The following is a 20,974-nucleotide window of genomic DNA, read 5'->3' as shown; positions in this document are numbered from 1 at the left end:
TAATGGAGACTAATCCATTAAAGTGGAAATGATGGTACCGTGATCAGGATCACTGATCCAGATAACTGCCAATATCTGACAAAGAAGATATTTGACATTTAGCGAGATATGTCATTTTTTCCTAAAAAAAGGAATTTATCGTCAATGACATTTATAAAATGAGTTAATTCTTAAAACTGACCATATTGCCTTATCTCATTGCTTTGTTTTGTAATTAATTCCAATTCTATATCCTTTCAAGAGTTATAGTGCACAGATGGACAACAACTTTTACCTTTTAAGGAGAAAGAAAATAATTTTATATGAAACGTCATCCCTTTGCAACAGGATTGTAGTATAAATGATACACATCTGACTTTTAAAATGTCCAAACTAAGGATTTGGCATTTAATCTTTTTTTTTTTTTTAAATTGTGTTTCAACTGTATTTTCGGGGTGTATGACCTGCCAAATGTAACAGTCCATCAATGGAATAGCAAACATGTGTAGAACATGCATTGTTATTGTTACAGCAATTTTATTAATGTCAATCCCCCCAACGTAGATGTATTAGGTGTGTGCGTAGAAACCCATGCATACTCAAGAACATGCAAACTCCACTCAGTTGCAGCATCTAAAACAAGTACTAAATCTGTTACATATTGTAGGCTGTAGCCCACGTACAAGGCTGTTATGTCATGTCTTACGATACTTTTAAATTTGACAAATCTTCAACCACAAGCCTTGCACATCATTCTGAACAAAAAGAATAACATACTGTTGGAAGGAATGAGGCATAAATCCACCATATACCAGTTTGACAGCAATGATTTAATGTTAGTGGGACCCAGAATGTTGGGGATAAAAGAATGAGAAAAGAGGAATTAGAAAACTTCTCTAACATTCAAATTGCTGGGTTAAAAAAAAAAAAAAGCCTGAAAAAAACGAGAAAAGAAAAGGAAAATCGTGTGACTGCTGCGACACCTCGAGAAAAAGAAGAAAGGGAGCAATGAAAAGATTCTGCAAAAGTGAGATGATAATTATACAGTACAGCTTTGGCTGTCAGGGGAGGAAAGAGAGGGTCCTCTCTGGCAGTTGATGTCACTAATCATTGGGTGTGACACAGCATGACACCCTGCAATCTCTAATGTGGCACACAGGCACCCAGACGGATACATAGACACTGAGGCACATGTGCTGCTCTAAAGGCACTGCAGCACACACCGACACGTTCTATATTTGTCATTTCATTATGATATCCTTCTTCCAGGCTGAGCAGTAAAATGAGACAACTGTTGCATGAGATGTTTCTTCCAGACATTTTCCTATTTATACACACCCGGGGTACAAGCATGCAAGAACTCATGAAATGCGGAAAGGAAAATTAAATGATAATGTTAAACTAACACAACTTTCAATCAGGCTTGTGATGATTTATGTGCAAGTGATTGCTTTTCTGACATCTCAAAGCTTGTGTTGGGAGTATAGCAACAAGGCAGTGTCTGATATATAAAAACACAGTTTTTTCTCTTCTCTGAACATGCACAAAGGAGGGCAGATCCTTTCAATTTGTAATAAATAAGCAATTCTCCAGCTCATCTCCTAATTCTGCATCAATGAAGCAAAGCCTGTCCTCGGGCATTTAAAGTCTGCTGTGGCTGCGTGCTTTAATGGATCGCCATTTTAACCTCTTCTTAAACTTTCTGTCCCTGAAGCTCTTTCTAAAGTTCATGGTTAGGAAACTGCTTTGATATGGAAGGACTCCAATAATAATGTGACAGTTTGATATATCAGATTTGGGGTTGCCATTTAAAGCAGTGAACAATTTGTATTATTACTGGTTATATTTTTGGGCCGATCTGTAAATTTATGTTAGTTTGCTTGATGAAGCAGTGGTAGGCAGGCTGCCCATTAGCAATAGCTTTTGTGGTAGGAATAACCTAGCATTGTTTTTGCAACGTTTCCTTATTTTGGTCATGTTTAGTTAAAGCTGTTGATGAAAAGTAACATAAAAAACTCACCTGTATGCCCTGCAACCCGGAAAAAGGAGGAAATGGTCAGAAAATGGCAGAGGTGAAAGTAACAGATTACAGGTACTTACGTTACTGTAATTGAGTTGCTTTAATTAGTATTTGTAGTATAGTAATTTGACTTGAAATTAAGTACGTTTTAAAAGAAGTAAATTAAATTTCTACACCCAACCATGACTGAGCAAATTATTATTTTTTGTGATTAATTTTTTTATTTCCGTTTCATGGTCTCTTCATAAACATTTACGAATGTAGATACACTTAGAGCCTGAGAATTTTTTTAAATTTTGAATTGAGTTCATTGTTGCTATTTTATTTTTAAAAAATTGTACATTTTGACAAACCTTTTATTTTATACAGATGCCTTTTTAGAAAATAAATTAAGTTCCAAATGTGCATCATTTGGTCTCTTCCTTTTTGTACAAGTTCTGTATACAAGGGAACCGTGGCAAGATTTATTACCAAAAATAAAGTGTGGGATGAAAATAACTAGTAACTTTTACTTTGAGTACTATTTAATTGAGTTACTTTTTACTTGTACTTGAGTGTTTTATGTGACTTACTTGTCGGAACGAATAGCACGTACCATCTTACCGAGAATTCAGTGAAATGACTCGGTTTCACTGAGTAAAACAAACTAAATTGTGCAACTTAAAATCGTAATCTACGCTGAATTGCCTTTGAAATGATATATCACACACGGCTATGTTGCGATAAAATAAGAAATTACCATTTCAAAAACGTCTCCAAGAGGCTCTTGACATCCAGTCATAAAATGTCTGTCAGATTACATCCCGATTCAACGAGCACTAACGGAGGAGTAGTCATTTTAAGAATCGGGCCCCCTGGCACCCTTGTGGTACATATGGAGTAATGGGCCCCATTCATATATTGGTATGTGTTGTCACGGCAAATTTGCGGTTGACCTCATTTGGTGACATGAATTATGCTCTATGTTGAATGATGTCCAGTCAAAGCTTGATGATTTTATAAAAAAAAAAGATTTATTATAAAACTAAATGAAAAGGAGTACAAAAAAAGAGTCCCATCCTGTGGGACGGAAAGGCTGCCAGGTATTAAGCAGGATGGTCCAAAAGGTCTTGTCCCCAGCTCAGGTTATACAGGACTGACCAACAGGTTCACAGTTTAAGCTTTATACAGATATGAGAAAAGGTCCCAACCCTGTAGGGAGGAGAAGGAGGGGGTCAGATGCCCAAGGGATGGAGGATGATGAAGACGTGTATGTTATGAGGAAGGCCTGCGCCACTGGTATCTGTCCTTGATAGTGTGTGTGCGTGTATATCTGCATGTGAGTTTGAGTTTGGCCTTGAAGGTTCAGGCCGGGGTTCTTATCTGTGTGTTAACATGACTCAGCTGTTCAAAAGTGCAAAGAGTAATGCAGTCATGTATTAAAACGTGACAAATTGTACACACGAACACACATTTGATGATATGATGATGAATATAATAATTGTCATAACAGTGTCAATGATTCGATACCACCGACTGTAGCAATATTTGACTCAAATAAATGAGAAAAATTATGTAATTATGTTGAATCACGTTTGAAATCAAACATCACAACGATGTTCCCATAAATTTGGAAATTACCGGAAATGGGGCGTGGGACCCCGGGCCCCCTAACCTTTTTCAAAAAAAGGGCTCCGTGATTCTCATCCTATTCATTCATAGCGTATTCATATCAAACTGAATACCAATCTAACGAGAACTAACGGAGGAGTAGTCATTTGACACGTTCGGGGTAATGGGCCCCATTTATATATTGGTTTGCGCCAATGATTCGTTACCACCAACCGTCATAATGTATGACTCGCAAATAAATGACAAATTGGGCTCAGAGCGTTGATAAATAATACATCCATAGGTTATACCTACCAAATTTCAGCCGAATCCGTTCACGAATAACAAAGTAGCGATTTTAACTAGTGCACACAACAAGAAGATGAAGATGAAGATGATGAAGAAGAAAGTGAGTGGCGTTTTGAGTCCGGTAGCCTGGCCTAAAAATTTCTAAAGTATTTCTACTTGAGTAGGATATATCAGTTGATCAAAAACATAGGAAGAACACCACCATGTTATCACGTAGTGGGTCACAACTCGTAAGTCTGGAAAGTGTTTAAAATTATAATACTTTCATTTTCAAAAACATTTCACGTTAAAGTTTATTTTCCTCCTGTGGCCTAAACTCAGCTCACGGGTCAATGTTTTCAGCAAAGTATCAAAGCATCCCTGAAGATTTAACCAATAAATCCTATAATTTACTAAATGTATCCTTTAGTTGTGACATGGTGTTAGCACAGGTAAGCTAACAATGTTTCACTATTAAATGCTTGTGTCCTTTTAGTCATTTGGCACCAGGAATTATCTCCTCATTGCACTAATGTCCCACTCGAAAGTAATTTCCTCAGATATCATTACTAATATAGTTTTAGAAGTCAAGACATCTGCCCAGAAGACAGCTGTAAGCTCTGAGTGTACATTCCCAAAGAGAGCACATTACCATAACCTCCCTGCTGCGCTGGGAATATGTGGATTGTACTGAATAATGAGGTCAGAGAATAATTATAAAGGTCAGAGTCTGTGTACCACAGTAAACCCAACATCATCCACGTTCTGGTTTTCAACACACGAGTGTGATAGAAGATAAAACGCTAAATCTGTCAGTGAGTTGAAGCAAGTTTGCTAAATACACGTCAGTGCATTGCATTTCCAAGGTCTTTTATGTTGACATATTTTTTCGTCCAACAGTTTGTCAATGAAACATTATTTAATAAGTCAGTGGATATGCTCAAAATACTGTAGGAATTCTGCTTCAGGCACAGTCACTAATTCCATGCGTCCCCCAAAGTAAATGCAAAAAATGATATTAAAATACACAAAAGAGCAAGAATGCACTAAAAAATACAGTAAAAGACAAGAAAAAAAAAAAAACTGAAAATACTCTAGATATACACAAAACTACTGCAAAAATTTACCAAAAGACAACTGAAATACACAAAATGACTCAAAAAAACATACAAAATTTACAGTAAATGACAACAAAAGTAAACAAAAAGACAAGAAAAACACCAAAAAATTACTCAGCAAACCTACAATACTATAAATAAACAAAACAACATCATAAAAACACAAAAAAAGACCAACTAAAAAACAAATAAAATAGATGCATAATATAACTCAAAAAGAGATACATTTTACAGGAAAATGACACTAAAAAACAACAGAAATGCACATAATAAACATACACAGAATGACAGAAAAAAACACAAAATTACTCTAAAATCTCTTTGTTCTTTCCAGAGTTAATGCTCAGATTGGTAATTATTCTAAATACTGACATCAATGTACATAATGTGGCCCTTTGATCAAATGAACACCTTTTTGTGGCCCCTTCCCTGATAAAAGTTGCCACCTCTGCTACTTATTTATTGGTTTCTAACAATTTGCTTCAACAGATTTTTTATTTCTTTTATTTATTTTTTTTAAATGTGCGCCACAGTGTCCATTTCTTATATTGATTCATTATCTTCAGCTTCTCAAAGATGGCTTTCCGTGCTTCCTGCAACAGGTTTGGCTACATAAGTACGTTATATAAACTGGTGAAATCAAGTGGATCCTTTATATGTGGCATTGTCTGTGTGTAAGCCCTAAGATGACCTGAGCTGGGTCTGTACTTTTTCTTTTTCAAACTGCATTGTTTGGAAAATAATACAGCCTTTGTGAGCATCTTCAAGGTAAGAGGATACAGAAGATAAATGGTGGCTTCTGGTAATAACATGTAATGACGCTGATAAAAGTCCTGGCTATGTGAAGCTTCTTTGTATACTGTAGGTCTCCTACTAGATTGACCACCATTTTCTTTGGGCTGCTACTTTCTGATTATGGGTGCATCCTGTGTGTACTAATCAATAGATTGTAAGTAAATATACATCTAGCCTGGCATGTTGTTTACTTATGTAATGTTTGTGACTTACATTTGTAAAAAAAACTAAACTACTGATTATAAAATAACTAAAATTGGGCTATATTATTTGGAGTCTATGTACATATCGGTATCAGGTAATATTATAAATTGAAAATGTATTGTTGGACAGTATTGGCACATCTGAAATACAATACCAAACATCCCTAAAATGAACTATCCATTATTCATTCACCACACAGAAACTGCTACGCCTCTGTCACAACATTGTGCATATCATGGTAGAGTCATCTGGAGTAAGGTAGAAAAAAGTACTTTTTGCAGTTAATAGTCTTTTATAAGGGTGGGGCTGTATTTCGTTCGACAGAATATCACCATATTGAAAACGTCACAAGCATACGCAGAGCTTGCAGGAGGGGCAAGTGGAGCATTGCTCCCCCAGTGGTCAAAAGTTTTACTTACAGTTTTCCCAATTTAATTAAAAAAAATACAATTCTCAATATAATCAGTCCCTCCAGGATTTTGCAGGCATTTTTTGTGATTGTTGCGGGCTGAAACGCCTGATTTCGCGGGCCATTTTTCCAAGAGTTGTGATAAAAAGTTGAGATTTTTTTTCAGCCCTAAAACATACATACATTCTACCAATTATAAATACATATTGAATACACATGTTGCGGGCATTTGGAAAAACAGCAATGCCGCTCCGCTTGATTTTGCGTTAATAGCTGCAATCGCAACATCGCAAAATCCTGGAGGGACTGTAATAATGTACGTAACATGCAAATATTTTAAGTGCCATAAAACACAAAGGATGTACAACATATATATAAGTTAGTTTGTTGTTCTACCTGAAGTGTGTAGTAAGTTTTCAGTGAAATGGCCCCAAACTTTTGAGACTTTAGGTTGGTTCTTCTTCCGTTGTGCAATTTTACTTCACAATGGAAATGGTTTAGCGACACTACTCCCAGCAGTTTATGTATGGTACTGTAGCAAAAATAAAGCAAAAAAATGTTATAAATTATGTTACTAATCATTATTGTATATGCTACACTGATGTAATAAAAAAAATAATAATAATTTGCCCCACCTTGGCAAGAATCTCAAACTTCACCTATGGTCACAAGATGTATTGTTGAAGGTACAAGTGGGGGGTGGGCATACCTTTCCATCCATGCTACATCTGTCCCAAGAGAGCTTGTCTTTTATTCTGCAGGAGATGTAGTCAATGATGCCCAATTGCTGCAGAAAATGTTGGCACAGTAATATTTTAAAAAGATATATATATTTTTGCAGAATATGTCCGTCTTTATTCTGGATTGTTTATACTTGCCACGCTGGGTGGGTGTGGTAGTGGAGGACACAAGTGCAGAGAAGGATGGAGGTAGGGGGCAGGTGTTCAAAAGTGGAGTCCATGTTTATTAAAATCTAACAAAAACCCAAATCCCAAAACTGAGGTATGTACAAAGAAAACTAGGAGTAGGGGGACAAAACCACCACAGCACACGAGGAGGCAACATTGACAATAGCCCAACCACCACTCTGTGTCCAAACACCTGATTGGGAACGAGCCTCACCTGAGGACAGAACATGACTCAGCTAATCAGTCACAACCCAAACACTGACATCACTGGGAGGAGGAGACATAAACAGGAAGACCTTTGTTAAAACACGAAACGAGAATTAGAATTGAAATAAACAGAAATACAAAAAGAGGACCACAAGCAGGGTTGGGGTCATTTATAATTGTATTTGTGTAATTAATTACAATTAGGGCATAATGTCAATCGTAACTGTAATTTTAAGAATCTGTCGCCATTGTAGTTGTAATTGAATCGGAATTGAGTTCAGATAATTGACTTTGTAATTGAAATTACCATGAAAATTCAATAAAAACTTTCAATTACAATTAAAATAAATGCATCACAGCTCTATGGCTTACACATAAGAAGTTAACAAATATTAAAATGTGTTTCATATTAAGTTTTCCCACTACTGTCCACACTCATACAGGTGGGGTTAGAGTTAGGATATAATACAATACATTTTTACAGAGTAACAACACTGTGAATGTAACTGATGTTTTGTACAAATACTTTATAGCTATTGCTAAATTTATACTCGTGTCACTAGTTGGGCTTTTACAAAAGACATTTTAATAAATGCACTAAAATTTTAACATAAAGTACTACATTGTACACACACACACACACACACACACACACAAAACAAAAAAAACCCTGCATACAATCATCACAACGTAATTGTATTGACTTTCAGGGGAAAATAATGATTAGAATTTATTTGCAATTGGAAAAAATAATGCTGGTTATTGTAATCATAATTGTATTGTAATTTAACATGGATAATTGACCATTTAATTGTAATTGAAAAATGTAATTGACCGCAACTCTGACCACAAGGGCTAAAGACAACACTAAACCAAACCAAACCTGATAATATTGTTCTAGAGGTTTTAAAATACATGATTAGTTTAGCATGAATTATCAGTCTCTGGTATGCGTCCAATTTGCAGAGTAGCACTGCATGCACTTTAAATTGGAAAAAAATTGTCCTTTTTATTGTTTTGTTGATTTTTATATTTCATATTACCTTGAGCTAAAAAAATGTATTATCTGTTTATAAACTGTATTTTAACTCTTCCCCACCCTTTCCATTTCCATTTCCTACCCTGACTCCCTCTTCCCTGTTCTCTTCCCCCCACCTAGATCTAACGCTGCTCATTTTCCTACCCCGACTCCCTCTTCCCTTCCCCCTCACCCAGGTGTAACACTGCCCTCTTTTTTTATATCCTCCCTTTAATCAAATCTTTCTTACCCTTCCTTAGTGAGGGCTGGTGATGGTCACAATTATGCAATAAAATAAATTAATTTATTTAATTTCAATAACAAAACATGCATTACTGTCTTTAAAAGATTGCACTTTTTGTAGTTGTAGTGATGACCTTTGACAGCATGTGCAGACAAAGTTAAAATACATGAATTAATAATTAAACTGTATTTTTGTCTTTTTTTTTTTCGTTTAGAGAAATATTGTCTGGTACTGTTGTTATTAGCCCAGTAATGCATGTCGTCCCACACCTACAATTTTACTCACTCGTCTGCTTTAGCAAATGATCAAATGTACTCATGCAAATGATAGTAATTAATTTCAATCACATGGAAGGGAGTGTGAAGGTGGTTTTTAATCAAATGTTGTCTCTAAGCACTTGTCAGTGTGACCCTGATGACGACCAATACGTAAGAAGAATTTTGTTGAGTCGAAAAGGTTCAGCTGGCTTATTTTTACGCTTCACATGCAACAAACAGGCTGATTCTTTTTTTTATTTTTATTTTTTTATATATATATCTTTTGGTTCAGTGAACATTTCCAGACAGAGGGAGCATTTTATCCTGTTTTGCTTTTAATATCGAAAGTCATCTTCTTTTTTGCCCAAGGCAGTGTGTGAGATTTATGGCTCCCGTGGAAATAAAACCACACAGATATCCACAGTTTTATTTCTTTATTCTGTTAAAAAAGCATGATGACTTCCTTCCAGGACACTTTGGTTAGAAAAAAATGACTCCTTAAAAGTCTGACTCCTAATATTTATATTCTTTCATATATATTTTAAAACTGACTCAGTCTTTTTTTTTTTTATTGATATATTTTTTTTTCAAATGAATAATCATTGACATCTTTTCCCAAACTTTAAAAAACAAACAAACAAAAAGAGTAGTAGTGAATCTGATGAACACTGTGATTGTGAACAGATTCCAGCAGTAAAATACAATGGAAATAAAAACAATTGGCAAATAGTCACATTGTGTTAAAATTCAAGCACTTGAAGATACCAACAGGAAATGCTTTAAAAAAAAAAAAAAAAAAAAAAAAAAAAACTAATTAAACCAAATCAAAAATGGCTTTGAAAAGAAAGAAAGAAAGAAAGAAAGAAAAAAAAACAAACACTTTAGCATCTACTGATTATTTAACATCTGTATGTGTGTATTATTTTTATTGTCTTTCAGGTGCCAGCTTCCTGGCACCTACCTCTTCGCTATAATACAAACACCTAATGTCCATTTTCAAAGTTTATTTGTTTTTGTTTTGTACAAATCTCGTTCTTTCATATAAAACATATTTCTGAACTTCGAGCCTCCGACAAAGAGTGCTGTGCTGTGTCCTTTACTCATCATCAGGAGAAGAAGACGACGTGGGATCATCTCCACTGGGGACAATAAAATAAAATAAAAATAAATCTACTATACTGTACTGAGGCAGAACAAACCCAGGAAGATAAAAGTCATTTTATATATACATAACAGATGAAGATATGTAAAATTTCAGTAAACTCTGGCAGGTCATATATCAGATTTGGTCTCTTTTTTAAAAAAAATATTAGAACAGAAACTAAAGGCTAAAAAATACATTGAAAAACAGTGGAAGCAGAGGATGAAATCTGCCCTGTACAGGTGCTTGGGTTTGGCTGTGAAATGAGAGGCTATAGCGTGCGGTACCTTATCTAAAGCTGACCTCTGACACCCGACAGCAGCAAAAATCCCATTTCAAACAACATCATAGAAAGTAAAATCACAGCCTTAGGACGCTCTCAGAACCACTGATACTTCTCTGGCCAGGACGAGGATCAATACATTTCAGGACATTTAAGGTTTTCTATTAGAGTCATTTTGACGTTGCCACTCTCCAAACATCTTACACTTTCTTGTAAAGATTTCCTGTTTTTTTCTGAATTGCTTCAAATCATCCAAGTATATGAAATTGCAGTGCTTTCCAGTGGAAAAGGGTGTGTAGGTGGAGGGATGAAAGAGAGATAGAAAGGTAGGAGGAGGACTGCGTCTGTGTGAAAGTGTGTGCACGCGTGTATTTCTGCAAAAGGCACGTAATGTACCCTTTACTAAGCCTCTGGCTGCTTGTGAAAACTGTTATTGGTTTCTCTAAAGCTTTGACAGCTTTCATCTGTAAGACTTCAAAGGATCAGGATGCCGATGGTCAAGATATTTCTTATTCTAGACAAATCTGATGCAAAGAGAAAGCTCACCAAAAAAGATGACTTTTTTTCGCATCGTGATATAATGTATTTAATACAAAAAGTGCCAGAGCGGACGTTTTTAACTCTGTTGGTAATTAAAAAGTCTTTCTCAGGTTTGTATTTGGAAAATTATGTGATTGAGAGTTGGATTAAAGAAACAAACCTTCCAATTGATTCATCTCATCTTCTATACGTGCTTTAAGGCTGGGATACACTGTGCAATTTTTTTCAATCGTTGTACTCAGCTCAAGCTCAAACTGTGCGACTCAATTGCAGAGTCTGAATGTGCGCAGCTCACGATTCATGTTCTCACACTGCACGGACCAACACTCTGACACAATCTGACTGCTCACACTGTACGTTCATACACGACACGTCGGGGTCTTGTTTCTGGAAGTGCAACGTGAAAAATTAGAACAACAACTCCGAAGCGTCACCATTAGAACAGACGAAAGAGAAGAACCCGGAAGTGGATAGACACTCGCAGCGATGTTATGGACCAGGAACTGACTGGACAGACGTGGGCAGTATGGTCCGTCAATTCTACAGCGATCCTACGGTGTTTGCGCATGCGCAGTGAGAGAGTATGAGGTAAGCCGGTCCGTGGCACTGCTTCAACTGTGCGCACATGTTTGATTTTCTTGTAACCATATGATTGCTGATCCAGAGCTTGTTGTGAGGTGGTAATTGCTTCTTCTGACCCCAAATACGTATACAACATGATGCACGACACATAATTTAGTCAAGACTGGGCTCGATCCCCAAAATAGAGTCAAAAATCGGATCAAAATGGGCCAAAAATCGGAGTGTACGCCCGCCTTTAGGGTCGTATTAGCTGCTGAAGCCCATCCCAGCAGACATAGGGCGCCATCAGATTTAACATGAAATACTTCTAGTTGGAAAAAACAGAACAATATCTTTTCTATGTGATATTCGGGGGACAATAACCAATAAATGAGCATATTAACTAAAGGGTTAGGGTTGTTTGAGGAAATCCATTTTCACAGCATCATATGGATGAATTGATGGCTTGTCATTTTATAAGAAACTTATAAGCCAGTCTTAAAAAAACAAATGGCATTTCCTTGACGTGCATTTTTAAAAGAAGGTTGAATAATAACTTTTTTGTTGTTGAAACTTTTACTCAATGTGATTGAGTAAACGTCTTCAAAAGTCTTCTAAACTACAGCTTCTGTTCCATTCTTTACATAGTTATAATTGAGGTGGTACGATGAAGACATTAGCCTGTACTGCTAAAATAACTGAAATATTCTCGGATTTTCCTTTAACGCCAAGCTAAGATTATCTCTCCCTGATTTCTCTCCACAAAACGAGCAATGCAGCGATCACAGTAACCTTGACTTACGATGAAGATGCACAATACAGTAGTTAACAGTAAAGCTGTCACTGTTTCAATTCCACCCTCCTTTGCAGCTGTTGCGAGAGGGAGGCTAAATTTCCATTTATAGGCCATGAACACAATGAGCAGGGGATAAGTGACTCCTGATAAATTAAGAGTGAATAAATGCACCCATTTGTTATTAGGAACTGAATAGAGCTGTAAATAAACCACAGTGAGCTCGAAAAATTTAAAAAAAATTTCTTCAAATCATAACCTAATTTGTTCATCTTTTTTCCATTCCACATGGACAGCAGAACCCCCCCTCCCCCCCCTGCTGTAACTATGGAAATGCAGTGAATGCCACAACAGTAGACTACAGTGTATGGTCACTCAGTACTGTACATAGCCACAAGGTATTCTATTTGTGTGCCTTCCATGTTTTAATAGAGGGTTAAAGTGAGCATTGTTTTTATGGATCGCAGTTGGGTCTCAAAGTAGAAAAACACTGGATTAGCAAAAAAAAAAAAACACCTAAAAGATCCAGCAGCATGTGTACATGTATCAGTGTAAACGTGCCTGGGTGCGTCGGCTTGTATGGCACCAAAACAAAGGCATGATGTGTAGAATGAGGTGTAGCAGCAATGCATTGCTATCGTAGGACGGTTAACGCAGATTTAAGCAGCATTAACCTTCAGATAGATTGAATCAAACTACGTCTTGACAAAAAACTCTTCACATATTACAACTGTGTAAACCATTTACTATCTCAAAATTTGGCTATGCTACACAGAACACTATGTTTTTTTTCTTTTTTTAAAAAAAAAAAAAAAACTGAAAGCAAAAGTGAGTAAATGTCCCAAAAAACAATATCAGATAATGGTGGCAGTCATAAGTTTTTGTGTCCTCTTCCGCCACATCAGTGTACAAACACATGCCCTTCCCCATTCAGAAACCATTTAGGTACGAGGTCAGAAGTGGAGGTGGAAAAATCGCACACGCAGACTAACATTAAGAGCTCCATCAAAATGGCACAGCGCAGGCGTTACAATAGTTTCTTGTTTTTTTGTTTTTTTTTTTTCACATTAATGAACGCTGTAAAAAATAAAACAAAAAAAAACAAAACAAAAAAAAAACACGGCCCCTGTAGACGACTTTTTTATTGCAGCACTTGGCCTTTCTTTTTTCTGTCTGTTTCAAACATCCACTTGTTGAAAATGTTCCACTTTGAGTGTGTAAAGAGCAATTTGAGGGGTGCCTTTTGGCAGAAATTTATGTTGTGTCCAAGTTGGGCGCGTTGACAGCCAGGAGAAAAAGGCGGGTCAAACCAGACAGCCATGATTTTTGAAGTTATCAGAGTCCAGGGGCTCTTTTTCCTGCCCTACCCTGCCGATCCCTTGCCACCAGCACGGTAACGTGAGGATCACATGCCGGAGGCACCCAGTCCCATGCTGGCGGTGTGGCTCATACAGGGCAACGTTTGGACGGTCTTGGGGAAGTCGTGAGTGAGGATTCTTCCGTTCTCTCCGCCACTCCTGTTACCGCTCATTCTGGTCAGGGTGGAGCAGCGCATGGCGTCATTGATGGATTGCTGTTGAAGAAACAGATCACAGTTAGTCTACGGTCCACATTTAGATAAATTGCACAAATGGTATAAAATATGCACTATTTAGCCCTTTTAACCATCTCAGATAGAGTTATGCTAACTCTGTGGAGGAGTTTACCTTCTCATACATGTACAGTAGAGTGGTTCACAATATAATGGTGCAAAAAAAAAGTTTTCCAAATGTTGCCAGATTACATTTTGCCTTGTTAATATTGATATTTTTAACATCTGTACCAAAAATTGGGCCAATATAACATCTGTAGAGGATGGCACACTTTTTCAGAATCTTTATTGCTCAACTAAAGAATGCATAACTTTCACTGATATCAGACGCTTTAACGATATAAAAGGAAGTATGATCATGAATAGTTTATCCCTGTATTCATAATAAATAAGTAAGAATATTACATTCAAACACTATTCCTGAACATAAAAAGAAATTAAAAAAACGTCAACATTGTTCCGCCCCTAAATGTGCAGCGATTCACTCAATTGTTGGTACAGACGCTTACAATGTCAATGTAAACAAGGCAAACTGCGATCTGGCAAAATTTGGTGAAAATGTATTTGTGAACCACCGTAGTGTACAGTCGGTATGTTGTGGTTTGTAACTCAAGTTGTCAGAACCATTAAGGTGTTTGATAATTGTGGGTAGGAAAGTACTGTGCTCGCCATTAGTCACTTAACCATTTACTCAATTTTAGCATGAAGGAGCAGACCAAAATGTGAAAGTCAAGACTTTACCAGTTTAATAGCTGCGAATCATTTGTATTTCACAATAAAATCCAATGGATTTGAATGCTGATTTCATCGTGTGTAGGTGTGTGCATCTTTCGTGTGCCCATTGCTCATGCTGATTAAATTGGGCAAAGTGAGTGCAACTGGTAAGCGCTACATGAGAATTGGAGAATTATGCCGGCGTATAATTGGAACGGTGTTGTTTTTTCTTTCAAGCCAAACAGTACAAAAACACGGTGAACTAATAGGCTTCTTGCCAGTCTTATCAGCATACTGATCAGGTGCCTCTCACTGGCTGATTAAAACATAAGAGATTCACACAGACGATCGCTCCTTGTCTTGGCCCTGACGTGATATTTTTCTGTTTATCCAGTTCCCCTAGGGAGTTTAGATGTTGGAAAAAAATAAATCAAAGGCTGTCGGTTGTAAATTGTTTCATGAAACAGACGGCTAACAGTTACAACATCACCACTACTGGAGGAGAATCCGCACATCTCTCAATGACGTACAAATCAGCACAACGTCCTTACTTTGACATCTCCTTGCATACAACAGTTGAAGTTAGACGGGTCTTGGTTAAAGCAGTGATGAAAGACATGCGAGCCATGTCGGACCGACCTCATGGTATACATATAAACGATGTTCACCACAATGGGCCCTGCGTTTGCAAGACAGTCAGCAAAAGAAGAGGATAGAGCAAAGGAGCAGGAGATTTGCTCCGAGAGACAGAGAAAGATAAATGTACCACTGTGATTTAAATTGCCTTTACACCCAAGCTCCAAAGTAAAATGTCTGAAACGTAGGCTTTTTATTATTGGAATAAGTGAAGTAATGGGATTTGACAAGAGGACTGTGAGGAACATCTTGTCAACTGAAATGAAAAAGTAAGAAAAGTTGTTCTTTATTCAAAGAAAAAAAATATTCACCCTTATCCTCGAGGCTATATCGTGGAAATGGGGACAAATTCCTCTGTGATAGTAGCAAATCAATGATGGCAGTTATTTCTTAAATATTACAATTATTGTTTAAGGTAGTCTTAACAATTTCTAAATGTTACAAAATTAACAAGGTTAGACAACGTGCATCAATTGCTCTTGTTCAGAAAAGCCAAAAGCGGTTATTAAGCATATGTTGGCCCTCATTTATCAACCATTCATATAACTTCAGATCTGTGCGCATGTTGTGTGTTTGACCATATTCAAGCAAGTTTCGGTATTTATAAATTCTAACGTGTGCGTACGATACAATCAGATCTCGTGTACGCAAGTCCGAGTGTGTGGATTTGTAGTAGTTCAGCAAGACTGAAAATAAAGTAATACAAACCTCAGCTGTCATTTAAGCATAAGAAAACACTCATTCAGAACAGATCTCAATGGATTAGTAAAGCAAACAAAATAAAAAAAAGTTTTTAAAAAAGGCCCACGTTATTACCGATACCACTTTTTTGGTTTTCCTTTCACGGAATACCGTGTAACCCTGCTAATAATTCCTCCATACGGCACATCACTGGGGGCTGTACAGAGGAAACACTGTATGACCTCATTCATGCTTTTAAATATAAATAGTTGAAAATTCTATAAATGCGCTGCAGTAATTGGTAATGTCATGAATTAAAGGTGACCTTTTTAGGACATAATAAACACAGACAAAGGACAACATTTAGTCATTTTTAAGATTTTTTTTTTAAAGCATTTCAATCATTAAATTCTTTTAATGTGCTATTTATTGCCTAAAGCTTGAGGACTGAGATCAATATACAGTACTCAGTGTCATATCCGTGTGTCTCCAGGGTCTCTGTTGTAAAGTTGCTCACTGCGCACACAGGGGGGCAGACGTCACCTGCTTACTAACTGGTTCCCTTCCACAGAGCGTTTAAATGTGCTTCTTAAATTCCAGTTGTTTTCACACGTTCAAAAAGCACATTTATGTTTTGCGCCACATCAGATTTAATGATGCCAATTTTCATCTTGGAAAAACTTATTTTCCTGATCATTTTTACGCTGGGACTGGTCAGATACGAATGTTTCATGGATCACACGTTGGTCCTGTCGTATGACCAAATGTGCACTCGTTTTCATGCAAGGTTGATAAATGAGGGCCATTGAGTCGACACACATGATTTTGTGTTCAATCTAATGAAGTAAAGTTCCTTCTTTGTATTTCATTTATCACACAGGAAGTGACACCCATAAGCAGGAAGTAGCGAACAACTAAAACAGCTGAAAACTAAGTTAATGGCGTAAAGGCAACTTTAAAATCAAGTGATTCATGCCCACGGCAGGAGATCAGTGACATAAAGACCCAAAGCTGAGGGAACGGTACAAGAGAGATACAGAGGAGCGTTTGCACTGCGGTGGAAGCCGTGAGAGGCCCTACTGTGATCACGGTTAGATGGGCAAAAGGAGGGGTGGAGGTGGATGTCATCATCATTATCATCATCATCATCATCATCATCATCATCGAGCCTTGATCACAGCGTTTTCCTACCCCGTGGCTGTGGTCTGCCTTTATATCTTAACAGTGTTGTTGGCGTACACGCCGTAGCTCTGCAGCTCTGTGTAGGGGGCGCTAGCACCACTGTCTAAGGCTGAGCAGTGAAAGGCCTGAGCGGCCGAGGCGGCGGCTGCCCGCGCGGTGGACACCTTCATTCGGCGCGACTCGGTCCGTGACTTGTAGCAAAACTCCACCAGCGCCACCAGCATGGCCAGGCCCAAGCCTCCAATCAGGATGTAGAAGACTCCTGCCACATTACTGAGGCTAAGGGCACTCGTCTTATCCTGTATTGAGGAAGGAAGAGGAGCAGAGAAAAACACTTAGGCGTTTGTGAGGGATCATGACACACATTAGCAACACAGACTAATTCATGCCCACAAAGACGAAAAACAAAGCAATTACAAAAGACAGAAATCACCAGTCCACAGACCAAAAAAAAAAAAAATATATATATATATATTTTTTTTTTTCCATTAATTTTGAGGCCTGTTTCACAAAGTAGGATTACAATAATCAGATGGACAATTTTGATTATAAATAGAACATTCACTCCAAACATCACTCCTTGAACATTAAGCTTCAGATAGACTTTTTCACCAACACAAACTGATAGACGTCCCTCCTAAATACTGCATAGTATGAGTGCTGCAATTCAAAATTATATTGGGCCTTTACACAGGAGCTCTTTGTATCAACCGGTACATTAATGACTTGATTATCAGCTTTACACAAACTATGAGCTGAATTCTGAAAGTAATGACTTGTTTTTTATTTAATCTGAGATCAGACCCATGTGTGCATAGGGCAGATTTCTGGTGATTTATCTCAGCGACTCCAATCTAAATGAACAGAGGGACCCGTAATGAAACACCCAAAAACTCATTTTTTTCTCTAAATAACTCGCTTCAGGTCTTTTTTGAAAGGGTATTAAAACATTTAATCATCACACCTGTTAGAGGATTATAGGACGATCGAGGTCGAGGCTGTCTTTAAAAGACAAAAAAGTCGAACATAGCAGGAATTTATCGTCCGTCAGACTGATTGATCCTTGTTGTGATGTCGGTGAAAAAGTCTACTTTGTCAGAATTTATTATCATAGCTCTGAAATATCTGTAAAGGTGCTAAAATGTATCACAAGTTCCATTTGTTAGAATATGAATTTTACCTCTGGTTTTCGGATCTGAGCAAATTAAACAAACAGCTATTACATTAATATCATTGTGCAACAATTATTAAAAAATAACTCTGTTTATTTATTTTATATTGAAAACTTTTTCAATATGTGATCCACACCCAAAGCCGTTTCTGGCTATATGTAGATGAAGGCCAAACTTGTCTTGATCTCTTATATACTTATATATATAATTTTATTTTATTTTATATATTTTACTACATACTGTATATACAATAGCTAATATTCTACCGTGATGTTCTTGCACTCAAATTTTTAAGTTTAGTTTTATTTATTGGCAATTATTTTATTTTTTTTATTTCACTAAGCTACATAAACTAACTTTGCTTAACCTACTTAGTGAGACAGACCTCATGCAGTAAGAAACAGACCCATTGCAAAATGAAACTGTAATTCACACATGTAAATATTCCATGCATAGTTTTTGCAAAATCAAAATCATCAAATAAACGTCAGTATGTCTGTGAGGTTTTCAGTCATCTAGGACATTTTCAATCATAGTCACTGAAATATATCTACATCTACATATAGCCCAGTATATTGAAAACTGGAGTGCTCTGTCTATTCTTACAAAAAAAATTCCTGCAGATGAATCTGTATGTACTTTTTATGAGTCAAAAAGACAGGACCAGGACAGATCCATGACCCCATTGTGAGGTCATCACAAAGTGACTCATGTCATAATCTATAAACTTTGCCTCTTTTCCTGCTTCTCTAAACTGTGTTTCACTTACTGCCGCACACACAAAACTCACTAACATGATAGAAACAATAGGACCTTCATTTCACCCGTTTGTGGTCAAAGTTCCGCGGCTGATTATTGCAAATAATTGTTGGAAGAAAAGCTATTGTTCTGCTGCTTTATTTACATATTTTCTGTTAGATGTTTAAACAAAGATGCATTATTATTTTAATGCCAAATTTGAATTTAAATATTGTATCCTTTTAGTTTTCTTTAATAACAAAAATATGTTACTCAAGGCATGAGAAGGATGTTTATGACAGTATTTTACAGTGAGTGGACTAAGATTCGGTTTGTTTTCAGACTGAGCTTTTACAAAATGTCATAAACTTTATGAAGATCATACAACTCAGATCCTAAACGTTCTCGTCTGTGACCAAACCTGGAAGATGTTTTAGGTTAAATCTATGTGTAAAGTTTTTCCGCCATTGTTTAAATAATAAATAATTTAAAACATCTAAAGTCTGGAATCATTAAAGCTAATATCTGGAGTTTCTGAGAAATGTATGATTAAAAAATACCTAACTACAGTAGTCTTTTACTATGGTCTACTGCTGGTGGTCATTCATATACATTAATGTATATAAGTCCCGCCTTTGTCCTATAGACCCTTATACAAATGGAAACGAGCGCCGTGATCGCCCAGCCAATAGGCTTTGACTTCCTGTTTTTGAGACTGTCAATCAAAGTGAATGCAGAACTGTGCACGGAAACAAGGCCGCGCGTCACAACAGCCAACAGGTAAATATGATTTTGGCTCTTACCTGACCCATAGACCTATATCAATGTGAACCGATGCGACCTTGTTATGTTCCGCCATGCGCATGCAGAAAAGTAGAGGCGTGGCTTCTGGTAGATTGGCAGTGGCAGTGGGAGGAAGTGGAGCAGTTTAGGGCGGGACATCGAGACGTTTCTCAGAAACTCCGGATATCAGCTTTAAACATGGGACGCAATGTTAAACTGTCCTTTGTGCCAATGTGACTTAAAACAAAACATGTTTATAAAAAATATTAAAATCTGTACTTTGTTGATTAGGAAAAAAAAGAAAAGCAATACTTTAATATTTCTCTAATTACAATGAATCCCCTACATAATTTGGAGGCAGAATGGTACTAAACTATTAATCTCAACAAGCACAGAAAAGGAAGATAATCACATCTTTATTACATCACAAGGCCAAATAAAGGGATTTTCACCAAAAACCTAAAGCTGCATTGACAGGATGTTTACTCAAAGCAACATCATTCATGCAAATTATGCGGCATACTTAAGGTTTTTCCAGCAAAATGACCAAGTTTGCATATATTCATGCACAATCCTAAATGAAAAAGGTCAAGGCAGGGTCGACAGCAAAGCTCCACATGCTTAAAGATAACATAGCCATAAACTATTGTTTCTATGGCATTTTTTTCTCCTAGACTGTTTGATGTTTAAAGAAAAATACTTTTGGATAAATATGAATATTTCATTCACAGCACAAGCGGGGGTATAACAACATTATATGTGTGTATTTAGGGTTGTGCAATCTATACTATAAATAAACCAATGTTTGTCTTTATATGTAATTCAACCTACTCTCAAACACAGAATCTATTTACACACAGCTAATGAACAGTGAAGCTCCGACAACACAAACTCATCATTAGGGAGACACCAGAGCAGTACTGGCCCAAATATAGGACATGTTTTGTGAAGTCATTTCTCATTGTGTGAATGTAAGTAGTTGTTTGATCATTAGCAATACCTTAATGTACTTTAGACCTGTCTTATTGGCCATACAGTGAAATGCATGTTGTTACGATTTAATACAGGCAAGAATTGTAGCAGAGTTTATGATAATTGCTTTGTACAACCCAACATTGTGTT

General features: G+C 36.9%; 1 protein-coding gene across 5 annotated transcripts in view; it reads right to left on the bottom strand.

Moving 5' to 3' along the window:
• Nucleotides 1-13,199: 13,199 nt before the first annotated feature.
• The window catches only part of gria1a (glutamate receptor, ionotropic, AMPA 1a), a 98,083-nt gene continuing 90,308 nt past the window's right edge, over nucleotides 13,200-20,974 (bottom strand). For 2 of the 5 annotated variants that reach the window (XM_028458918.1, XM_028458922.1), the window contains exons 15-16: nucleotides 17,324-17,458; nucleotides 13,200-13,928 (exon numbers count right to left, since the gene is read on the bottom strand). In XM_028458918.1, coding sequence (XP_028314719.1) covers nucleotides 13,761-13,928; nucleotides 17,324-17,458 — 303 coding nt within the window. In that variant the 3' untranslated portion in view covers nucleotides 13,200-13,760. Of the gene's footprint in view, nucleotides 13,929-17,168; nucleotides 17,459-20,974 lie in introns of those variants that run through there. The other 3 variants (XM_028458919.1, XR_003674900.1, XM_028458920.1) reach the window with 3 other exon arrangements.

Source organism: Gouania willdenowi, chromosome 10 (assembly GCF_900634775.1).
Source record: "Gouania willdenowi chromosome 10, fGouWil2.1, whole genome shotgun sequence".
NCBI lineage: Eukaryota > Metazoa > Chordata > Actinopteri > Blenniiformes > Gobiesocidae > Gouania > Gouania willdenowi.
Note: the sequence above shows the minus strand (reverse complement) of the source record. Positions and strands in the feature narration are given on the sequence as shown.